The 24,067-nt window shown below is 44.6% G+C and overlaps 1 protein-coding gene across 3 annotated transcripts; it reads left to right on the top strand.

Moving 5' to 3' along the window:
- The first annotated feature begins 1,017 nt into the window (after window positions 1–1,017).
- kank2 (KN motif and ankyrin repeat domains 2) lies at window positions 1,018–22,120 on the top strand. 3 transcript variants are annotated; one of them, XM_010900041.4, is made up of 13 exons: window positions 1,018–1,129; window positions 9,328–9,421; window positions 13,548–13,614; window positions 13,990–15,465; window positions 15,659–15,871; window positions 15,955–16,069; window positions 16,160–16,915; window positions 17,032–17,119; window positions 17,700–17,919; window positions 18,226–18,368; window positions 18,919–19,119; window positions 19,377–19,475; window positions 19,587–22,120. In XM_010900041.4, exons 3-13 carry the CDS (start codon window positions 13,575–13,577, stop codon window positions 19,641–19,643), a joined length of 3,408 nt encoding a protein of 1,135 aa, XP_010898343.2. In that variant the 5' UTR covers window positions 1,018–1,129; window positions 9,328–9,421; window positions 13,548–13,574; the 3' UTR covers window positions 19,644–22,120. The 3 variants fall into 3 exon arrangements, with proteins under 3 accessions (XP_010898343.2, XP_010898344.2, XP_010898345.2); XM_010900042.5 differs by having other exon boundaries at window positions 1,032–1,125; XM_010900043.4 differs by lacking the exon at window positions 1,018–1,129 and adding an exon at window positions 8,841–8,924.
- The last annotated feature ends 1,947 nt before the right edge of the window (window positions 22,121–24,067 follow it).

The raw sequence follows: 24,067 nt of genomic DNA, 5'->3' as shown, positions 1-24,067 counted from the left end.
AATGACACCAATTTTTTTTTATTTATTCACTTACTGTGTTTGTTTTTTTTTTAATGCTTTGTATTAAACTTTTCTTGCAATCTTAACAGATGTCTGTTTTCAATGTGAAAAAGAGTTTAGCTGTTATCAGTACTGATGAATGTGGGTCTGTGTATGCTGACCTTGGAAGGGTAAATGATTCTGGTTTCACTACCCTGGGAACACCGGTCCGAATACTTCCAGTAACTAGACATTAAAACACCCTTATTTACTGATAGGTATTTGGTATATGTAGATGTCTAAATCAGATGCATTTGGAATATTATGGCTTTAAAATAAACCTTGGTACAAGACAAATAAATGTATATTTCCATATCGAGTGAATTATCAGTGGGCTATGGATGGTTTGTCCGGGCTCAACTGAATGGGGTTACCTGGCTCTCTTTGCAGGCAACTAGCCTAATTAGCTCACTGCTCAGTCACTGCGCAAGACCAGATCAGATCTAACCTACTGATCGAGATGTAACCTCGATCAGCAGTAGGCTACGCGCCCCTTTCTGTTATTGTTCACGTGCAATTCGTTTACTGCATAGTTTTTTTTCATGATGTTTTTTCTGCCAGCGCAAACCGCCTCGAATTGACGTTTTCGATTACGCTACTGATTTGTAGCACAATAGTATAGCCTACCACTTCAATAAGTGCCCCGTTTGCACATTAATCAGTGGTACAATGGTGGTGTGTCTATTGTCTTCAAAATATTAAATATTACGTCCTTCAAGCGAGTCAAACGCTTAGATTCTGAAGTGTGACGTCATACGACGAGAAACAATTCCTAGAGAGCCTACGATCACCTATATAAATGGGGATTGAAAGGTAGAGCAGTGCTCATACTCCTTTATGTAGAGCTACATTAGTCACAAACTAGTAGCTGATTTCTCCCTCTTTCCACCGCTGATATTAAAAAATATACCAATGAATGTGCCAAGCACAGATATTTGAGCGGAGTGGTGCTTGCTACTCTCGTCAGAAAACGTGCATGGCCCTTTAAGAGCGGAGGGAGGGTGTTCTGGACGGTTTGGTTGCGGTGTTTTTGTCTCCCTGTCAATGAGCGCGCCTGGCCCAAGACGGCTAAACGAATTTCTAAGCGTAGGTAAGGACAAGAGCCTATATTTATTAATTATTATTTCATTTAATTGAGGCACCACGTTCTGTTTGTCAACAGTTGCTCAATTAACAAGTCCAAAATGGTGCCTAGAATGGGATTTCTTTTGTTCTATCCATTCCGCAATTACGTCTTACTTTTCGAAGTAACGGGTCTCTTTTGTACATTCTCCACCAATTTAGTACCATAAGGTTTGTTTGAATTAGCGTGCATTTTTCCCTGGATTTTCTTTAGGCATTAACAACTGATTAGTTTTGTCTTATGTTGTATTTGGCTGTACATCATTGGCGGTAATGCGCTCCGCGAGGGAGCGCACACAATACATTGGGTAACCTAGTAGCGCGTGTTATCCAAAAGTAAAGAAACCTCTAGACAGTTATTAGCCCTCGACAAAATGCACACGTTTTGTGGTAATAGATTATTAAAGCTATACTTTCTGACGGATGAGATAGTGATCTCACCTTTTCACTGATGTAATGTTCTATTTCTATTAAAATGTCGGGGCAATTTTGGAACCGTACCTTCAGTAGCTTTCTGTACACTTAGTAAGCTACTGAATTTGGAATTTGGAAAGTTATTTTTTTTGTCTAGGTACGTTTCTTTAATCAGAGGTTATTTGAAGTTGAATTCCTGAAGACTTTAAAGATTATCCATTCAATAAAAGAAAACCCCGTGATTGCTGTGACTCCAGGGAGAGGGTGGGCCCGTCAATTCCTCCACTTTTCATTACTTCCAGATGTTCATCAGTTTTTCATTGCCGCGCTGCCCTCAAGTTTGGTCTGTTCGAACCGCCCGTCCGTGACTTGATGGTCGGAGTGATAAGTTGATCGAACGGATGCTTTCTGAATAGAGATATGGGACAGATGCAACACGTTTAATTCATTGTATAGGTTGTTCCTCTCCTGAAGTGGTCCCTACAAGAACATTTAACGCCTGTGGGTTTATTCTACTAATGGCTTCCCGGTTGATCTATTGGTCATAAATCAACAATTCAGCTTTGCAGAAGACAAAACCAAGTCCTTTCTGCGAAAAGGTAGCAGTCTGAATATAGGCATATTGTGTAGATTGGCTACTTTGATCAACCATCTGATCGCAGCCTGGAGTCCTCAATGTAAACAATATCACGAGTATGCGTTCCCAGTTGGAGTTAATCCAGTGCCCTGCCAGCCGCAGCGGGCATGGAATGCATAACCCGCTGTCTCACGGACCCGGAAGACCACATTCCCGATTAGGGCTCGAACATTTGGAACGAGGGGTGCTCTAGTGAAATTCCAAATGTAGGAATGTGAGGTTGTAAAGGCCATTTGTAGCGGTGGACCACACGCTGGGCATTTAAATAGTTTAGCAGGACTAATAGAATTATGTCTTGAACCTGCATGAAGTGGTCTGTGGTTGTCTGGATTTATTAAAATGTTGTATGTCACAGCGAGACACGACTGTCCCCTTGCAGACCGCCCCTCTGGTCAGTTAAAACCATGGTTACGCACATGAGCAATTCATTTTGAGTTGCCTTTCACTTTGAATCAGGTACGGTGGATGTGACACATCCCGTCAAATTTGGTACGGTGGATGTGACACACCCCTTGGAATTAGTTACAGTGGATGCAGAAACACCCCTTGTTCAGAATACACATGTTGCTGCCGTTAAATTAAAGTTTTATAGAAGATTTTCTAAACAAACAAAACATTGTATTTTTTCACACCCATTTTCATACAGCAGTGAATCCTTCTAATTAACATTTTAACAATGTCAGAGTGAAACATACTTTGTGTCTGTTGGTTTTGTCAAAATGTTCAAGTAAAAGGGAGTCAGGTCTGAGACTTGACCACTCATAAACATCCTCCAATCCTTGAAAAGCCATTCTGGTGGGTCATTGTCATAAACATTTCTGTATTTATCTCACTGAAAAATTGAACTTTCTTAGGGACAGGTTTTCAGAATACTGAGGCTTGTTTCCTTTAACTTTACATCTAGACATTGCTCCTTGCTTAATTATTTTGATCCTTACAAACTTCAAAAAGTCCCAGCTGATGACAAATATACTCTTAATGTGATGCTGCTGCCCCCATACTGGAACATACCACAGGTTTTGCTCTGTTGTACTGAGTCAACCTAAACCTTTAGACCTAAATGGTGGTCTTTGCTCTGTTTGCTTGCAGTGTTTCTAAATGGCCTTGATGCAAACAGAAGGAATGATTTTGTGTTTTTGAAAAAATATTTTCTTCTCATCCACTTTGTCTTATAGCCGGTAAAGTGGAATGGATGTGAAATGGTTGACCTGTTTGTATCTGTAGGTATTGGGGTGGCAGCATCATGGTATGCATATGCTTGTTCCTGTCAGGGACAGACGACTTTGTCAGCAACTGAATAAGTTAAAAAAGGAACAAAGCCAATGGAAAAACATGGAGGAAAAACTGCCTTGTTCTTATGAAAATCTAACCATGGATTCTGTTTAGTTTTTCTGTGGGACAGTTGCATCCATTTTAAGAGACCTCAGAGAGGTGCTGACGTTTCCCGTCTTACTTAAACCTGCTTAGAAAATAAGGTTTCAACATTGCTGTCCATAAATGATTCTCTACCAAATGTCCTGAGCTATAGCCATTTTGGAAAACTAAACGTATATATTTCTCCCTACAGTTGTTAGAATATTATGTAATAATATGTGGTGGCTGTCAAAGGTGCTTCCTTCAAATAACTCTGAGGTGGGAAGACATGCACTAAATCACATTATTTCTTAGTCCTGTCATTTTACAAGTTTCTTTCATTTTCAAAATCTGAAGTAGATTTCGTCAATGTGTCTGGAAATTTCAAAGGGGAACAACTGGCACATGATCATTCTGAAATCCCCTTCCATTAGAAATAATCCAACCTTGCACGCATATCATGGGATTAGGAGACAAAATAAGAGGAATATCTGATTCTAGTGATCTTCTGCTTAGACCAGGTGAGATCACTTTTTAAGACCATTATGTTTTTATAGGAGTTGGATCATTTGAATGGAGCGATCATGTGGCTGACATTTTTAAGGCATATAAATGTGAAGACTGCGCTGCGATGTGTTGAACTGGTGACAGTAACTACTCCAGTGATCTGGACGTTTGGAATACCAGCTCTTTGAATAGGTAGCATTTCTCTACTGCTCCCAAAGTTATAGTAGGCTTTGCCTGGTTTAGGATTTTGCTGTTCAGTCATTGCAATAGAGAGGTGCAGCTTTATTCTTGCTTCAGCAGGGGATGATTACATTGCTTCGATGTTAGAATGAGGCCAGAACGGGGATTTGTCTTTGGGACCCCAGGGTTAATACCCCTACTTATTAATCCACAACTACATGCAGAAGAGAGCAGTCATGTAATGTTTAATGTTGGCACGGAACATATGCCTTGGTGATGTGTGTAGAGTTCTACGAAAGCATGATATAATTATTATAATTATTTCCTGGACTGGACGTTCGTTAATACATTAATCTTTTGAGACATTTTGCTCTCTGACATGGACTAACCTCCCAGTGTTTGGCTGTTTTGTGTGTTTGCGTACCTCATTGCTTGTATATATTAATGTGTTAGGATTGGGCTGAAGTTTGACTTCTCTCTGAGTCATTCAGGAAACAATCAATGAGGGTCCTGGTTAAGGAATCACTAAAACTTGAACATTGCTTCAGTGCTTGAACACTAAGTTACTTCCTTCCTCCCCACTGTGCTACAAAGTGACACCACCCGTCTGACCTGAGGTTTAACCCCAACACTGCTGTGTGTCCCACCAGTTCTTCCCTGCCTGGCTGGACTAACCTCTCCTGTCTGGTCTTTGTCTCCTCCTGACCAGAAATTCACCACTTCCCCAAATCATTCCAGAACACCGCCTCTCTGGGCTCCAGCAATCTTAATCTCTTTGCCTCCAGCTCTGCATTGCAAATCTCTTCCTTTCGCTTTCTGTCTCACACTCACTCTCTGTCTCTCTCTCTCGCTCTCTCTCTGTCTCTCTGCCTCTCCTTCCCATAAATCTCTTTTAAATTGATTTGGGTTTTATTAGGATGTTTTTTTTTTATCGCAAAAACAACTACCCCAACTTAACAGTTCATATTTAACTCACAAAAGTTTCAAAATAAAACATGCAGTGGTATAAGTCCTCCAAAGTGGCGCAGCTCTCTAGGTCTTTTATAGCACCAAGCTTCCTACTACAATCTAGGTTTGAGCCTTGACTGTGCTTCTATCTATTTAATGGCTGGCAACCCCATGGGTGATGCAAATTCATCAGGATTGCCCAAAAGAGGAGAGACATTGCCAGGAAGGATTTCCTGGTCTCATCGCACTCTAGCATCAAGTGGCTCGGGCACGTGCAAAGCTAACTGAGGTTATCCAATGAGTGTACCCTCACACGATGACCCATATATTGGTTGGAAGGAAGAACACCGTGAGGACAAAAGCAGAATTGCTTAGCGTGGATGCTTAAGAGGAGCACTTGTGATGAGTTTCAACTCTCCTGAATCCATCAGGAATAGTTGTGTTATGAGATAGGGCTGTAAATAGAACTGGACATAATAATATTAGGGAGGGGAGATACAAGGGGTGGTGGAATTAAATAGGATCCAAAGCTATAAAGCGGTGTGGTTTGGGTGTGTGTGTGTGTTTGTGTGTGTGTCTGGTGTGTGTGCGCACATGCGTGTGGTGTCCTTAAATGTGCATGCGCCGGCGCTTACATGTGATTGCCCAGACACCCACAAATGCACATTTGTTAATGTGTCTTCCTTTTCTCATTTTCCGATCTGTGGCCAGTCTTATACCTCTCTCCTTTCCGTCCTCTCTCACGCTCCGTCATGACGTCTACCTTTTTAATGTTTCCATGGCAACGCCTGTCCCTGTGCCCCACCCGTGGCATGTCAGTTTCCTGTTGGGGGGCGGGGCCGGCACAGTGACCAATGGCAGATGGGACGCTGATGTTTATCCTGCTCCTGTTCCAGCTGTAATGCGAGCAGGCCGGCGGGGCCGAGGCCAATCCAAGCAGTGAGGCCCCGCCCTGGTCTCAGCCGGAGCCTACTTCTAGTCTTTGCTTGGCCTCCCTGGCCCGCGTCGGCCAGACCGTCTCTGCAGTGTGCCGTCTTTTTCGCCGTATCAGCACTCCTTAATGTAAAAAACAGTTCTCCCATTTCCTGGAGCAATAGGGCATAGGCTACACATCTTGGAGATTGGCTGTGGTGTCGGGTGGATGACTTCACTGTTCCCTGTTCATACCCACTATTAGTCATTCGGATCTCATTCACGGTCCTATGAGCATCTGCCCTCCGTATGGACATGTGAAAGTTTAGTTTTCCATGCTAACAGTGTGTACAACATTTCCAAAAAGAGTGATTTACTTTTAAAGTCACCACACTACATGATGATAAATGGGTACAATCTTTGCCGCTCGCCATGTTGCTGAAAATAATGTTGTATTTCATTAGGTCAATTATTAATTCATGAGGCTGGCTAAATTAAGCCATCTGTTAGAATGAGATTTAGGGCCACATACAGCAGTCCCCAACAGATGCAGAAGCAGAAAGACAGATGACCGTTTCTATTCCTGCGAATGATGCAATATGCCCACTGGACCTGTTGTTAAGAGGTTTCAATAATGCTGACTTATTTTCCCCGTACTGTTATGGTTGTTATCACACAGCATTAAACATAATGGACTGCGCTTAATCATAAGTAGATTCGCTGACAAAATAACATTCAGCTTAATTCAGCCACTTAGAAGTAAAGCCTCTTTCTATTGCATCTCTCTATCGTGAGCCTGTTTCTATCCTGTACTATGCCGGACTGTATTATACACACATACTAGTGTGGAGTGTTTCCATTTGGATTGTTATGTTGTGGCATGGACCAGTTTTGAGAAGGAGTGAAGTTCTTTTGAAATGAAATTCCCCCTCGGTCATGAACTGTATGGCTAAAGGCTGTGATCTCTGCCCTGCTTTGGCAAGAGTAGCGGGATGCATGTGATGGTGTGACCGCTGGGTGTTTCAGTGATTCATACGGGTGGATTTTCAATCTCACAACAGTCATGGTGTTTCTATTCTAGAAGTTTCCATATGAAAGAGCCTCTCCTCTGCCTGTCTTTTCTTTCTCTTCCCCACTCCAGTCTCGCCCTGATTGTTTTCTGCTTACATCTTCTGTTGTCTCCCACTTTCCCCTCACGTACGGTACCTCCACTTCACTTCTCCCTTTTCCTCCTTTCTTTCTTTCTTTCTTTCTTTCTCTCCCTGTCTCGTTCTCCCTCTCCTTTCTTTTCCTTGGAGGAAGTGTCTGGGTTGTTTCTGGGTCCCCTGGGACACTGACATGGAACTCCCTGTTCTTTAACTCTTTCTTGATCAGACCCCAGACTGCAACCCCAGTTCCATAGATTCTTTATAATCAACAGAACGTGTTAAGGGGTTAGCTATTATAGCCAGGCCTCTAGTGCTGAGGTTCTGCTGGGAGGTGATTTCATCTTTTTAGGGAGTGTACTGTAAGTATGTCATCATCTCACTGTTGCTGTTGAAAGGTTACTTGTTTCATGGTTATGAGAATGGTTTGAGATTCGTCAACATACTTTCCCAGCCTGTTTAGATGGAACATAATTACAGACTTTACTATACTCTGCAGTTTACTTTGTTGCAGAGAGTACCTGAAACAATGGACTGAAAAAGATTCAGCTGTGTGTGTGTTTGTACGTACGTGTGGGTGTGTTTACAGCTGTGTGTGTGTTTGTACGTATGTGTGTGTTTACAGCTGTGTGGGGAAAGTGTAGTCGTAGCCGACGTCAGAGGCTAACCCATCTTGTCCGAACTGTTTGTCTGTTTCATTAAAAAGAAATGGACACAAACGCTAACATTGCCTACCTAATGACAGGGGCCGTAAACATTGGAATACTGTCTTTTAGTTACATTTTATGTATTGATTGTTAGCTTTGTAGCCTGATTGAATACGATTTTTATCTGACGACTGATAAGGGTAGGTAACTCAGACATGTCACATATACACACACCTCTCAGAAATATCACTTATCAAATGGCCACTCTGCTTGGCTGTCAACTCTGATACTGACCGGGCCTACAACAGCACCTCGGACAAAGTTATGTTTGTTTTAAGGCCTCATCTCTATTTTCTGGGACTTTCTCCCTATCTCTCATTCTCTCCCTCTCTCTCTCTCTCCTGGCTCTATATTAGAACCAGCTGTGGAACTAGGACTGAATGAATGGCTCTTTGTGATTTGGTTGTCGTTCCTCTATAAGGCTCTGTTTCTTTCCCTCTCTTGGTCCTATTGGCATGAGAAAAGTATAAAACAATGTACTGAGCAAGATAAAAGTTCGTAATGTCACATTCTGTAAATGGAAATCGCCTTTGTCATTTGTCCACGAAACAGATGTATTAGCTAGGCCCCAGGAAAATCTTCATCTTCACTGAATGCTGACGTAGGTGAAAAAGAGCCTCCTTTATCACGCGGCTGATTTCTGGAAGTGGACACTAGATTCATCTGAAATCACATTCAGAGAATGTAACTCAATTTCTTCCAAATCACCCGTAATTATCCAAACTCCCTGAGATGCCTTGGCAAGTTATTTGGGTGTTCCTGTCAAGCCATGGGAGTGTTAGTTACAAAGTGCCTGAAAACAGAAAACATAGCTAGATGGCAGGGAGGTTCCCAGCTGGCCTTAGACTGATTAGCCACACAGAAGTGTGCCGTCGTGCTTGACGTTTAGATGGTTTCTGGCCGTATTTAGATCTGTTCCTGAACTGAGGTGCATCTGCAGGTTTCTGGCTCAGCAGGGAGGTGAGTTTTATCGGCATGTTATAGGGAGACGAAACTGGTGTTTTTCAAGTTCGGGGCTGTCACTATGACATGTGGAATGTGTTTCTGGGGCTGGTTTTACCAAGCCGGCGTGGCTGGTTTAGTGTTACACTAACCAGCCTTCATTAACTTGACTAAATATGATGTAATCCCAGTTTACCACAGATAGGGCTGTTTGTAGACTTTTAGGAGGCTGGTATGGACCCTGTTTGAGTTGTCCTGGGAGTTTAGGGAGTTGATGTCTGATTCCTCAGTTATCAGATGCCTCCAGTATATCCCTGTTATTTCATCTGTGTGTCTTCGTTAGTATTGGGGAAATGGTTGTTGCCTATTGCTATTACGAATGTTAATATCTCCCGGCTGTTTCCATGTTTGTTCTGCTCAGGTGCTGACCGTGACAAAGAGGGGATAGAAGAGGAGAGGAGCCTGAGCAGGAGACTGGGGAGGAGAGACCATCCCCGCAGCATTTTGAGCAGCTGGTATGAAGCGGAAAATAAATCCCTCTTTCCTAATTCATAAACCATTCCTGTTCCCAGCCTTGTGCGGAATAACAATCACACAAAAGGCTGCTATTTAAGACGGAGTTGGAAAACTCCACAAAGATCTGCTTTAGGTAGCAAGAAGCAAGCTATTTCTTACTTTACTCTCAGCACAGTTTAATCCCTTGTTGTGGCAATAGGACTTAGGTGAGTCACTGAGTAAGACAATGGGTTGGACACACTTGGAGAGTGAACGTGCGACTGTTCTCCCTTTCCACCACACTTCATTACTTAACCACCTCTGATTAGAAATAATTCGACGGTACACATTTATGTTGAGGAACCAGCTGCACACTAGCACATACTGAAGGAGCAAATTCATTACATCCACCGAGCCACACGGACATCCAACCCCACGTCCAGAGTCTCTGGGTCCATCTGATTCTCACCCTCGTCCCTAATCTGGTTGGAGGAGGGGGTTGGGGGGGCGCTCGTGTTAACTTCCGCTGGCCTGGAATGTGGGGAGGAGGGGAGGTGGATGGGGGCATCAGTCTGGGGCAACGCATTCCTTCTGGAGAAGGGTAGAGAATGGCTGGAGGAGGCGAAGGTCTGAAGGGTGGTGGGCTGGCTATGCTGGAGCTGCTGGGGAGGAGTGAAGGTTACACTGGCTCTGTTCACTGTCATCTCAATGGAACAGTGTTTACCAGCCCGGAGAGGGGTGAAGAGCCCTCATCAACATGGCAGACACACACTAATGGGTGGGCATGCATGTGCACACACACACACACACACCGACACACACACCCAATGAGGCACTGTTGAAGAGGCAGAGGCCGAAGGGTTGGGGGAGGGGAGGAACTGGAGGACCGACAGCGGGAGAAAAAAACATTACAGTGTGTTCACATGATGTGAATAAGGAAAGAAGAGGAGGGATATTAAGCAAGAACAGTGAGTTTGGGTGCGAAGGAGAAAGTCAAGAGGAGCGTGTAATAAGTAGTAGACATTGCCATTGGGCTTCAGTGTTGGTCACGCTGCGTTGCTGAGTTGAACTCTAATTATATCTCATCAACTGTCCCCATGTCTGGTTCTCTAGCCTCCTGGACTTACAGGGACACACAGAGACAGCGCCGTCCTGGCCTTTCTCACGCACACAACAGCCGTGACAGGCTCACATGTCATATTTTGGAGATACTCCTCAACATGTTGATAGTGCATTTACAACACTGTCGGATCTATATTTTCATTCTGAAGCTACATGTCTTACCGTCAAGTCACATTTGAGCTCACCAACATTTCTTTGATCTTGATATAATTGTTTACATTCTTCCGTGTGTGTGTGTGTATGTGTGTGTATGTGTGTGTGTGTGTGTGTGTGTGTGTGTGTGTGTGTGTATGCGTGTGTCTCTGTAGCCATGGCAGTGTGAGAAAGATGAAAGCGAGAGCTATACAGAGAGATTCAGGCTCAAAAAATACCAAGTCAATTTAGTCAGTGTTTCCAAGTGCCCTACTTTTCCTTAAACAGCAAGAGCATAAACAGGCACTGACGAGGGTCATGAGATTAGAAGAAAGGAGAGGACAAGAGAGGGGATGAGCCAGGGAGAGAGAGGAAAGTAATCCATGCTGATGAATCTGTACATAAAACCGCTCGGTAACTAATATCAATTCAGGTCCAAACTTTTTCTGTTGGTTTTACAGATTGAGCTGGTGATGCTACAGACGTAAAGCTGAAGCAGTACATCCCTTATAAATGACCTAGAAAGTTAATCTGTACTGGCCAGGGACACACAGGGACACACAGGGACACAGAGGGACACACAGGGACATGACCAGCGACCCTGGGGGAAGGATGTCATAGCTGGTAAAATGTCACTCTCCGCTTGCCCCACCAGCAGATAGAAAATGCAAAAAGTGTGAGAAGAATGTCCTGGTCAGAAATATGAACTTCCAAACAGAAATGCTTGTCAACCAAAAGTCGTATTTTTAGACTAACAGAAAGAAATTCAGTACAACATGAAAGATGTGTCGGATTCCCCAGGGTCAGGCCCGCTGTGCGTTTATTTGGTCTTGTATCTGAATGCCCTCAACACGGTGAATACCGGACCAACTCCACCTAATATACAAACTATACTGTGTTGTGTGAAGTGGAGCGAGAAGAGATGAAAGGAGCATGGGGGGAGACAGTGGTCAACTGAGATCTCCTGATCATCAGCTGACGAGGAGTGGGCGAGTGAAAAGGATAAAAAAGGAAGGAGCAGAGAGAGAGAGAGAGGGGAAACGGAGGGAGAAGGAAAAGAGTGGGAGAGAAAGAAACGGCAAGTGTCTGTAAACCCTAAATCGAGAAGGTCTGTTAGTGTTCACAAATGATTCCTAATAAGGGTGTAACAGGCAGTCTCTCCAACCTCTTCTGCATCCAGCTGCCAGGAAACTTTCCCCTTCTGACTTTTCTCCTCCTCAAATATTAGGACCTGAATCAAACACAATACGAAGTACGAGGCAGAAAGGAACAAAACACATGCGGAACAAGAAGCAAAGAAGTGACATTGATTGAGGCTACATACTGTGTATCACACACACATTCTCAGAGACATAAGCAGGATGTGAGATAGGGGACCATCTTAATGTCCCAGATAAGGGGTGGGGTTCCCAAAAGAATATCAAGTTTGTTGTTTGTAACTTCATAGGAGCTTTGGGAAACATCTCAAATTTTTTTCCCAAAAGACATTGTCACCAAAGTTGCATTTGAAAAACTGTCCCTGTTTAATGGCTGCCTCGGACATTGTGTATCTCCTAAAGTCTCGTTGTCTCGTTGTCCTCCCTAGTAACTAAAGTTGATTTCATGAGTGAAACATTTTGGATAGCAACAACACGTTCACTATCAGTCAATACTTTTTTAAAGTGTACTGTATGTTCAGAAAACAGCACTGGAAGGAACATAAAAATGTTAAATGTAAACATTTTGTTCTTGTGAGTTATTTTAGATACGATTTTAAAAGATAGGGTATCCGAAAATAAACAGGGACCATATTACCGCAATCCAAAAGGAGGGTGCTACCATAAATACTACATCAACACTGCACTGGGCTTATTTTTGTGTCAGTGAATGCATGTAAATTCAGAAGAACAAATACAAAATAGTTTTCTGCCTTATCTACAATCAATGTCCCCTTATTATTTGTAGCCATATGTGGTAGCCTAATGAGCCAACTCTCTAGGAACTGACCAGTGGTCAGTGTTATGGAATCATTCTAATGTTAAGGCCTGGCTGACACCATTTTTAAGCCCAGTCTATTGGCTCCTGAAAAACATCCTGGCACACTGATCGGCCTAAAGATCCTTTTAATTTTTCTGGGTTCAGCTACTGAACTTTGTCGCTCAATAAAAAAATATGAAAAGATCCGTCAACCTCAGATAAAACATCTGAAGGAGGGAAACAGGGCCCCTCTGTCTCCGTTATGGCCGTGTTTCTAATCCTGTCTGGCTGATTAGAGTAGGGCCTGTCATGTAGATTCATTATGCCATGTCATACTCATTCACTGGCAATATGTTGGCCTTTTCTTCTTTAGCACAATAGTGGCATTCAGGGACCCTGTTACCTTACTAATGATTTGTTTGTCAACCGTTGTCCACGCAACATAAAAGAGGTCATACTTAAAAAGTGTCAAGTAGGTTTGTAAAACACCCTTTTAAAAAATGCACACCGATGAGATCTCGTGAAGCTGCCTGCCGCTGATTCATTCTGCCACCGGCCAAACTAACAGATGGGCAATTCAGCCGTGCTATTAGTATCAACACAGTCTGACGACGCACTTAGCAAACATTCTCTCTGCGTGGTGCTTTGAGAATGCACTTCACATCCTTGGCTGTTCAAGAAACACAACATTGTTTTAACACCCGTCGTTAGAGACTTGCAGTTGTGTTAACTGATACAAATTCCGCTATCACCGCCCCGCCACCATGGAAATTAGAGAGCCTTTAAGTGTCAAAGGTTTTCACTGTGGGGCTCCAATCACTGGCCTTTCCCCATATGATGGTCTGTCTGTGCTGTCCCCTCGGATGTCACTCACTTCCTCTGAGTGTGTTGTGTGAGTGCTTGATTGGTTGGTATAACTGTCATTCTCTCCCCCAGGGATATCGTGGGTGCACGTGGGACATCATGGCTCAGGTGCTGCACATGGACCCAGGCTTCCCAGGAGGTATGGCCTTAACTTTACTCGCTGTCTTGAGTGACGTTCAGAATCATCGGAATCATCTCCCAGCTGTCCTGTGAGCGTCGAATCTGTTTCTCGTGTAGCCCCAGTTTCCCGGACAAATACGGAGACTAGTCCTAAACTGGAAAGCAATTTCAGCGACGGTTCTTTGTCTGGCATGATTTAGTCCAGGACACTCAAAACAACGTGCACATTTAGACATTAGGGATCATAAATCCGTAGTGATCTTGCTACTTCGTCAGAACCCCAGCTGCAATTAAAGAATCTACCCTAATGCCTAGTTGCCTCAAGAGATAAAGCCATTTTCTGATATCTGAGATTAGACCTCCTCTTATTTAAACTCTTTCCTCCTCCCCTCAGGGAAGCTTACCCCATCCGGTCCCCCCTCACTTCATGGGAAGGAGCAGGAGGCGCCCTACTCCGTGGAGACCCCCTATGGCTATCGTCTGGACCTGGACTTCCTCAAGTATGTAAATGACATTGAGAAGGGAAACACCATCAAGAGGGTGCCCGTCCAGCGTCGTTCGCGCTATGGGTCTCTCCCACGGGGCTACGGGTACACAGGCTCCTGGTGGACCTCCACAGAGTCCCTCTGCTCCAACACCAGCCAGGACAGCCGGCACTCCTCCTTCTCCTACTGCGCCCCGGGCTACCACCCACACGGCTCCCACTCCCAGAGGCCCAACTTCAGCACGGCCCGGGTGGAGAAAACCCTGCTGGATGCCCGGAGAAAGCTGGAGGAGGAGAAAGAGGGGGCCCCGAGGAGGTTCTCCAGCACGCTGGGCAGCATGCACAACAGCGTGGCAGGATCCACCACCTCCCTGAGCAGCGCCCACAGCTACAATCGCACCCATGGAGGAGGAACGGGCTCCTTCACCCCCGTGAGCTCCGGCCTGTCCACGCCTGTGTCGCCCACACCGGCCCACCTGCAGCATGTCAGAGAGCAGATGGCGGTGGCCCTCAGGAAGATCCGGGAACTTGAGGAGCAGGTTAAGACCATCCCTGTGCTCCAGGTGAAGATATCTGTGCTACAGGAGGAGAAGAGACAACTCAGTGTCCAGCTCAAGAGCCAGAAGTTTCTGGGACATACCATGGGCTTTGGGAGGTCGGCCCGGTCCAGGGGGGAGCTCTACATCGACATCCCAGAGGAGGAGGTGCGCCCTGGGGGTGCACCCCCCACCAAGGCTTCGGCAGGCCCTCTGTCCCCCACCACTCCAACCAGCCCTGGGGATGCACCCCCGACCAAGGCTTCAACAGGCCCTCTGTCCCCCACCACTCCAACCAGCCCCGGGGGGTCGCGGCTTCAGACAGACTCAGGCTGTGAGATCGAGGATACCGTCATCGTGGGCGGGGCACGGCCGGCAGGGCGGAGGGAGGTGCGTACCATCGGGGTGGGGCCAGAGGAGGCGAGGGACAGCCGGCAGGTGGGAGTCGGGGTGAAGGAGCAGGACCTGGGGCTGATGAGCGAGACAGAGGCCCTGAAGTGCCAGGTGGGCCGGCTGGAGGGCCAGCTGAAGAGGACGATGCAGGAGCTGCAGGCTGTCCAGCAGCAGGCCCAGGCCCCCCAGGCCGACCACCCGGTCAGGGCCACCAGTCTGACCTGGCAGGACCCGCAGGGACGCAGTCTGCAGACGGTGGTCAGCTTTACACAGCCGCCCCATCGCCAGGAGCAGAGGACTGTGGGAATCCAAGTTTACACACTGGAACAGCCGGCCACTGTGGTGGGGGTGGGCACGTTGCTCCGGGCAGAGGGGTGCCGGTCCCCCTCTCTACCCCCAGGCGGTCCAGTCCTGGAGGGACGCCACGTAGGACAGCCACAGGCCTCGGGCCCCGAGGGTGGGTCTGCATTCACTGACATGAAATGTTCAATTCATTGCCGTGGGTTTCCTAAAGTTACTATTTGTTTAATTGAAGCAATTTGTTGTGGATTTGATATGAACATGCATCCAATCAGTAAAACAAGATGGATGTAGGTGTAAATGAATTGGAGTCTAGTATTAAGATGATTTATTCCTCTCCATTCCTCCAGATGCACCTGTCGAGCTTCCCATCGCCATTTCCTCCAAGCAGGTTCGAGAGGTCTTGAGAAGTGAGTTGTCCACCTCTGTGCCTGTCACTAATCCTGCCATCGCCATGGATACAGTTGGTAATCAGATGGCTTTAATGCATCTGAAGGAAGGAGAGACACACCAGCACATTGCCATGGAGAGCGTCCAGTCTCAGGAAGACCTATCCAAACCAGGTAAGTGCAGACCATCACTCCTGACCAGCCATGTGAACCCTCTGACTCTCGCTGGTGTGACGTAACACGGCTGTTCTCTCCAGCTGCAGCAGCATCTCCTCAGGCCGCCCTGAGGTCCATTATGAAACGCAAAGCCAGCGGAGAACCTGGCTCTCCGTCGACCAAGAAGAACCTCCAGTTCATTGGAGTCAATGGAGGGTGTGTGAGTTGTTGACGGTGTTTGTCATCTGTCTTACGTGTGACCGCATTAACGGAACATTAACAGATGAGTTCAACACTGTCCTGCAGGTATGAGTCCACCTCCTCAGAGGACAGTAGCAGTGAGAGTTCAGAGGAGAGCGATGCCAGTGAATACCATGAGGCCGCAGAGAAACTTCCGTCGACAGCAGCAGAGGCTACATCAGCAACTCAGCACCAGCAAGCAGCCGCAGTCTCCGACACAGAGGCTCCGCCCCCCACTACCGGTGTCCAACCCCCGGCCTGCCAACCTGCCCCCGTCCAAGGCAACCACCAATCAGGAGTCACAGACACAGGACTACCGCAGGCAGCCAAACAATCCCCAGCCATGGAGACTGGCGTGCAGAAATGTGCCTCTCAGCCGCCGGCCTCTTGTCCTGCCACCACAGGGAGTGCCAGCCTCACCCCGGCCAATGACTGTGTAACTCAGGAGAGAACTGTCAATTCATCCGTCCCGTACCAAATTCTTCAGAGAAGTGACACTAGCAATACTGAACACGCTCCACCTGAGCATAGCACTGTCCAATCTGTAGCTACTAGTTGCACACCCCCCAAGCCACCCAGATGCCAACCAGATGTCACCGACCCTAATGGAAAGATGAATGTTACCCAATCAAATACCACTCCTATCACCGTTCAGAAAGATGCCATCCAATCACAAACTACTGACTTCGCTCCTGAGCATTGGCCCACTCCTTCCCCAGCAAGTGGGCAAAGTTGCCAGCCAGGGATAATCCAATCATCTGCCTCGACGACGACACCTGAAAAACCCCCACGTGCTACTGCGTCAGCCAATCAAGACTCCAGGTAGCCAGTATAACCCAATTTTCACTAGTTTCATTATTTCAGTAATGATTTCATGAGCATTCTGATAATGTGTGCATCATCTTTGGATTTGCTGTGTTTTCTTTCACCTCTGACAGACTAGTGTTGAGTGAGAGCCTGAAGGAATCCCTCCATGCCCTGCAGAAAGCCCTGGGTGAACCAAATGCCTTCAGCCAGCAGGGGGCGGTATGGTGTTCTCCTCTTTTCTGCCGTTATTTTGCCCACTAAACCGTTCTGATATTTAATCTCTGACTCACATTTTTAACAGCTGGGAATGCCTTTCTACATGATTGTGTTCATGCGGCAGACCAGGATTCAAACCCAGGTCTTGTGCATATTACAATACTGGGTTAACCCACTAAGCTAAATTTTATAAGGACAAATGGGTCGGGCAGATCGGGCCTTTCCTGGTTCATCAGCCCTTGACAATCGTCAGAGCCGGCCCTTTATATTGTGCCCACTCCGTCCTTCTTATGTCAAACTGTTGTGCAACCTATAGCCAGCACCATGCCATTACCAAGCTAGTTCTCTGAGTATCTTTCTACTAACTATCCACTCGAGCTGGACCTGTACGATCATGCGAAAAAACATGTATTGTACTGAATATTGGCATGAAACATTTCCCCCTTCTTAGCTCAGGGAACACTGATACCGGCATCAGTCCAAAAACAATCCAGCGCTGTTGTCTAAAGTTACAGCGACTGGGCCCACATTCATATGTGCATCCTGTTATTCTGAGAGCGGCGTGTGTGTTTCCCCCACCTAGAGGACGGCCTACACCGCGGTGCTCCAGGAGTGGCTGCGCGTGTCCTGTCACAAGGCGGCCGACGTGGCCGTGGTCAAGGCCTACATGGACAGCTTCTCCTCCGTCTCCCCTCAGCTGCTGGAGTTCGTGGTCAACATGGCCGACGGCAACGGCAACACGGCTCTGCACTACACCGTCTCCCACTCCAACTTCCCTGTGGTCAAGCTTCTGCTGGACACTGGTAAGGGGACGGGAGGGTCTGTGTCTGCAAACACAGAAAGGTGGTTTGCTTTTATAGTCTGGAGTGTGAGGGTTTGGTTTGTTTGCCCGGGACGTGGTTGGGCACCATGTTAATGTCTATCTAACACAGAAGTGTGGTCTGACACAGAGCCATAGATACAGTTCGTTGTATAACCTTCATGTACTGCATCACTGCTAATAGGTCTCTCTCCCCCTTTCCTCTCTCCTCTCTCTCTCTCTCTCTCTCTCTCTCTCTCTCTTTTCCTTCTTTCTTTCTTGCTCCCTCACTTTTTTTTCTCTCTATCAGGCCTGTGCAACGCTGACAAGCAGAACAAGGCTGGCTACACAGCCATCATGCTGACAGCTCTGGCTGCCTTCCATTCTGACAATGACCTTCACACTGTCCTGCAGCTGCTGCGCACAGGAGACGTCAATGCCAAAGCTAGCCAGGTACACTATGCCCCCTGCTGGACAGCAAACCTCCCTGCACACGGCCAAGCAGAGTAGAACTAATGACACCCCTCCCAAGCCTCTGACAAAATGGCCCTTTCAGCTGCCTCCTTTAGTCAGATAACGTCTTTGCATGTCATTTGTTCATCTGGATTCTTGATAATTGTGAAATGCAGTTAAAACGGATGTCCACAATGCCAAACAGTGTTTAAATGTCTACATGGTTTACTTGCAAAACTTTGTTGAATCTCTTAATTTTATCTCTTATTTTTTACTTGATTCAGAATGAGAATGTTTTATGAATCAAAAACAATTAATTCGGTGTGGCGCAAATATTAAATAAATGAACTGTTACATGACAATCATTATACTGTATGTATGTATATGTATGTATTGGGCGGAAGGTCGATTTTCCAGATAGTTTCCTGAAATGTCCCTGTGACTATGAACAGTCGAGCAAAGCGTGGTGCTTTTAGGACAAGGTCAGGTCAAGAGGTCACATCACCTGGGACTTGTAATACTCTGACTGGTAACTTCCGCGTGTTCTCAGGCGGGCCAAACAGCACTGATGCTAGCGGTGAGTCACGGACGGGGGGACATGGTACGGGCACTGCTCACCTGTGGCGCGCAGGTCAACATCCGCGATGACGACGGCTCCACGGCGCTCATGTGCGCCTGCGAGCACGGACACGTCGACATCGTTCGCCAGCTGCTTTCTGTGCCGGGCTGTGATGCCACCCTCGCTGATAACGTGAGTCAGCGAATTCACCCGAGCCCCTAGAATCTCACCTGTTTTTCTTTTTTCTTTCTCTGTCTGCCACGGCTACACTGTGTCATTTCGGGTCTTCGTCTCTTTGCAGTCGGCATGGTGCTCTGTCTCCGTGACGTAGCTCCAGGCCACAGCCACAACCCTGTCTCATTCTGTTTCATCTTCCCCCTCAGTCTGACCTACTTTGTCTTGCCGCTCTCTGGCAGTTGACCACTCATTAATATCTGTCTGTCCACTAGGATGGCAGTTCAGCCCTCTCCATAGCCCTGGAAGCCAGTCACAATGACATCGCTGTGCTTCTCTACGCTCACCTCAACTTCGCCAAGCCACCTTCCCCTGTAAGTGGTGTCTAGGAGAATGTCCATACACTCGGATGATTAAAAAATAACCACACACACTCTGGTGAATGCAGGATGTTGTAATTGGCCGTGTTGTTTTCCTCTCTCAAGGTGTCACCGAAGTCTCCTCTGTTGGGATCCTCCCCTCCGTCTGGTGAAACCAAGTGACCACGATGCTAGATGTCTTTGGTGAATTTCGCAGCACTGCTTCAACCAGCTCTTACAATATTTCACAAAAAGTGTGTATATTTTTGTGTGTTCATTTGTCTGTGACTATGTATGTGTGTGAGAGAGTGATTGTCAATTGTCATTGTGTTTTCTTCCCATTCTCTCTTCAATTTCTGTATGTCCACATATCGGCATGAAAGCTAGTATTTGACACAACCCTAATGCATATTTTTGTCCATTCTGAGATAATTATCACATGGCAGAATAAGCAATTCCCATTAGAAAAACTTTACATCCCCTCTCAGTAGTAACTTCCATTATTTCTGTATTTGTTAGTGGCACTAAATTAGCAGGTTTGTTTTTACTTTCAGTTCCTTATTGTGGTTCCTTATGGTCCCAACAAAAATGAAAGAATACTGCTTTAACATTCACATTTTCAACATACAATCTCCTGCTGTGAAGTGTTCAACTTCCAATGATCTATGTAAAACGCACCACCCACTGCCTCCCCCCATGTGCCCACTGCCTCCCCCCATGTGCCCACTGCCTCCCCCCATGTGCCCACTGCCTCCCCCCATGTGCCAAAGATAAACAAAACAATAAGGACAAAAGAAAGATAAACCCCAACAGTGCAGAAAGGTGAACAAAGCCTATTTTTGGTTCATAAGCATTTTGTTAACCCACAAGCAATATATTTAATTCTATATATTGTTGAAAATTGATAAGTTGCAGTGACCCCATGGGAATTGGTCTTGTCATATCACAATATTGTACCACACAAGTCACCCATATCATTTTCAAATAAGCAAATATCTTAAGTGTACTTCATTGAATGTGTCAGTCAACTGATTGGTGCTAAATGAATTCTGATACTAGACCCCAATCTTTTTCAGTAGGCTAACAGTATTTTTATATTTACAATCTTTACAAAATTTACACTAAAGTATTTTTTATAGTGTATTTTTATTGAATCCAAATGTCTGTACAATGTTTACACAATCTACAGCATAGTATCTCCAACACTGCTAACAGATAACAAACTTTATACATAACATTGATATTTCATATGTCTAGGACTACAAGTTCCTCAAAAGGATTGTTTTAAATATTGGTCTTACTGATGAAATTCTAACCATGTTTAGTCATTGACCAAAGTAAGTCAGCACATGTAGTCTAAAGTTGAGCAGGTAGTTGTTGGACAGGGCTGCTTTGCCTTGTCACACACCCGACTCCTTTTGGCATTTTGGTCTGGGTATGTATGCTCCTCCCAGTGCATATGTTCTAGAAAATACTATCCGTGTGGGTGAGCAGTGGCTTAAGATTCTGAGCAGCGTGGCAAGAGGTGCAGAGGACATCTTCAACTCTGTACAGCTTGAATCGTCCGGAATTGGACAACACTAAACTAGGGAATGGAGAAAAACAATATCAAATCAAGAGAAAACAAAACCAAGATATTAAAGATGTAGTCTGGGACTTTTTCTGTGTAGAATCCCTGTCATATCCCAGCAGAGCAATTTTAAGTTAAAAGTGATGGGGCAGATATCGGCACATAAATGTCAATTTTACGGATACATGTTTTGGCTTGAAAGTGTCGCTCTTATAAACAGTGGCCAAAAATCCCAGCATGCATCTTTAAGCACATAACTACTTTTTTGTTACACTGTATGTTACGGTTAGTAAGAAGTAGTGACCAAACAGAAAAGTCTCAACAAAAGGTGGTAACAGCAGTAATGTTTTTATGAAGGAAACTATAAGGTAGCTTACTCTCACTATCCAGTAAATTTACTTAATTTCTGAAATTAAAGATTGTTTATTTTTTTTAATAAAGGTTTTATGAATGGTTTTACTAAGGGAAAGTCTGAGGTAGTTTTGAAAAGACTTGGGTGCGTGAGGTGAAAGGCAAGGTGTCTGCCAGTTTAGTGGTCACTTTGTGGATTTGTTGGTAACTAGAACGTGACAGAAATGACGTTGAATCTAATTAAGAATTTGCATTGTAATATAGCTATACCAAAATTGCTAATTATACATACGATTATTCTACAATAGTGGTGATACATGAAATGAATACTGAAATATTGAAGTCCAGAATACAACTAAATATTGTTGTTTCCTTTTTTCCCAACTGTTCAGTATTTTTTCTGGAATTGTATTTGACACCATTTTATATTTGTTTATTTAACTTTTATACATTTATATTGGTATTGCTTGTTCACAAATACGTTTTATCTTCTCGCACATGGTTCTTTTTTATTTAGCTTTATGTAAAATGCTTAGCTTGTAATTTTTCCAATTGGATTTATGTTTTTGGAAGTTTTTGGAAGAAAGTTAATAAACCTTGATTGTCAGTTGTCTCTGTGTTTCTAGTAGAAGTAAAACCTGGGTAGAGGTTTCAGAATTATAGTGGTTCTCCTTTGGTTAAATGCCTACTCATTGTAATACTCACAGAGAACAATAAAATAAATCCTACCCTTTCCCAAGTTAAGAATAATACATATATTTTTTATGTCCAACATTTGTAGTGAGTGTGTTCAGGGTGAAAGTGGGGGAAAATGGCCCAAAATTAAATCCATGGAAAGTCAAATTAGCATTATGTCCAAATTATACCGGAAAAAATGAAGAGACCACTACACCTTTTTCTTTCCTTTCCAAAAAAGTCGAAAAGGGAGGTTTTGAGTGAGTAACAGAAGGGTTAAAATTAAGAGACCTTTCCTTTTCAACTTTTTTGGAAAGGACAGAAAAAGGTGCAGAGGTCTCTTCATATTTTCCCGAGCTGTAAATGACTACACTGACTTACACAGTTCATGAGAAATGTTACAATATTTTGGAAAGGAATCCCAACACGAAAGAGATGATTATCAGCTTCTTAAAAAGCTACTTGTAGTGAGGATATTGATTGTGTCATGCGTATTATATTTTTTTAAGTACAATTAAATAACTTTACTTGAAGCTAATTAAAAGATGCCAAAGTAAAACACATCAAATGGATTTTAACACATTATCTTCATGGGGCATGTCATAGAGGTTTTGTTTTGATCTAGTGTTCATACCTTTTTTTATTTGTGTTCTTTATAAAAAAGGTCAGTAGGTAAGCATGTTAGGGTTTTTTGCCGCCATTTATCATGAGCTGAACTCAAAGATCTAATACTTTCTCTTTGTACACAAAAGGCCTATTTCTCTCAAATATTGTTCACAAATCTGTCTAAATCTGTGTTAGTGAGCACTTCTCCTTTGCTGAGATAATCCATCCACCTCACAGGTGTGGCATATCACGATGCTGATTAGACAGCATGATTATAGCTCGGTTGTGCCTTAGGTTATAAAGTAAGTAAGGCAGTAATATACATAACAGTGTAAACTAGCAGCACTTGGTAGAATTATTCAATATAATAGATGCATATGAGTGTAATAAGATTATGAATGGTGGCATAGCACACTACAACTATGTAGTGAGAATTTAAGAAGAACATTTTATACACAGCAAAAATATCGCAAGAAGATAGATCAATAATATACATAGCACTGTACATATTAGCATTTTGGTAGTAGTACTGCAAAATAGCAGCAATATTGGTAGTAGTACTGCAAAATAGCAGCAATATTGGTAGTAGTACTGCAAAATAGCAGCAATATTGGTAGTAGTATTGAATATTATAGATATGGCAAGTATGGCAATAATATGCAGAAACAATGTAAACTAGCATCAATTTATGAAAGAGTGGGATGGGGGAGTATGAACAGTATGGTAGAAGCATTGAGTATTATAGATACATATGAGTATAATATGCTTATGAAGGGTACATGCAAAGGAATATTTTAATGCCCGTCAAAAGAACCTGAAAGGACATCAGAACATCTGGAATGTTCATGTGTGATCTGTATGATCATGGATCAGTGTGGCTGGTTGAGGAGCCTTATGACCTGACTCTGTGGAGTCTGGAAGTGTGTGCCCCACAGATCCAGTTGCATCTACCAGATGGCAGCAGTGTGAACAGAGCATAGCCTTGGTGGCTGTGATCTTTGATGATGTTCCGTGCTTTCCTCAGGCATCGTGTACGGTAGATGCCTTGCTTTGAGGGGAGACGGCAGCCAATGATACGGTCTGCAGACTTTACCATCCTCTGGAGGGACTTGCGGTCTGCAGCGGAGCAGCTGCTGTACCAGGCAGTAATGCAGCCTGAGAGGATGCTTTCAATGGTGCACCTGTAGAAGTTGGTGAGAGTTTTTACAGACATGTCACATTTCTTGAGTCTCCTCAGGAAGTATAGTGGTTTTTGGGCATTAGGTATTAGTCTGTTGTGGTGGGGGACCAGAAATCAGGTGATGTGTACCCGTAGTCTCTTTATAGTGCTCAAGCTGAGATTTGTGTGTGAACTCATTATCTAAAAGTTTTTTCACATGTCAGTGTGGAGAGGCAGGTGGCGAAA

This window comes from Esox lucius, chromosome 11, assembly GCF_011004845.1.
Source record: "Esox lucius isolate fEsoLuc1 chromosome 11, fEsoLuc1.pri, whole genome shotgun sequence".
NCBI lineage: Eukaryota > Metazoa > Chordata > Actinopteri > Esociformes > Esocidae > Esox > Esox lucius.
Note: the sequence above shows the minus strand (reverse complement) of the source record. Positions and strands in the feature narration are given on the sequence as shown.

What these genes read in the sequence shown, in the direction of transcription:
- kank2 (XM_010900041.4), top strand. Translation starts at nt 13,575, where the DNA reads ATGGCTCAGGTGCTGCACATGGACCCAGGCTTCCCAGGAG. An exon ending in ACAGGCCTCGGGCCCCGAGG is followed by an intron (nt 15,466 to 15,658) that starts GTGGGTCTGCAT and finishes CCATTCCTCCAG; the next exon opens with ATGCACCTGTCGAGCTTCCC. An exon ending in CAAGCTTCTGCTGGACACTG is followed by an intron (nt 17,920 to 18,225) that starts GTAAGGGGACGG and finishes TCTCTCTATCAG; the next exon opens with GCCTGTGCAACGCTGACAAG.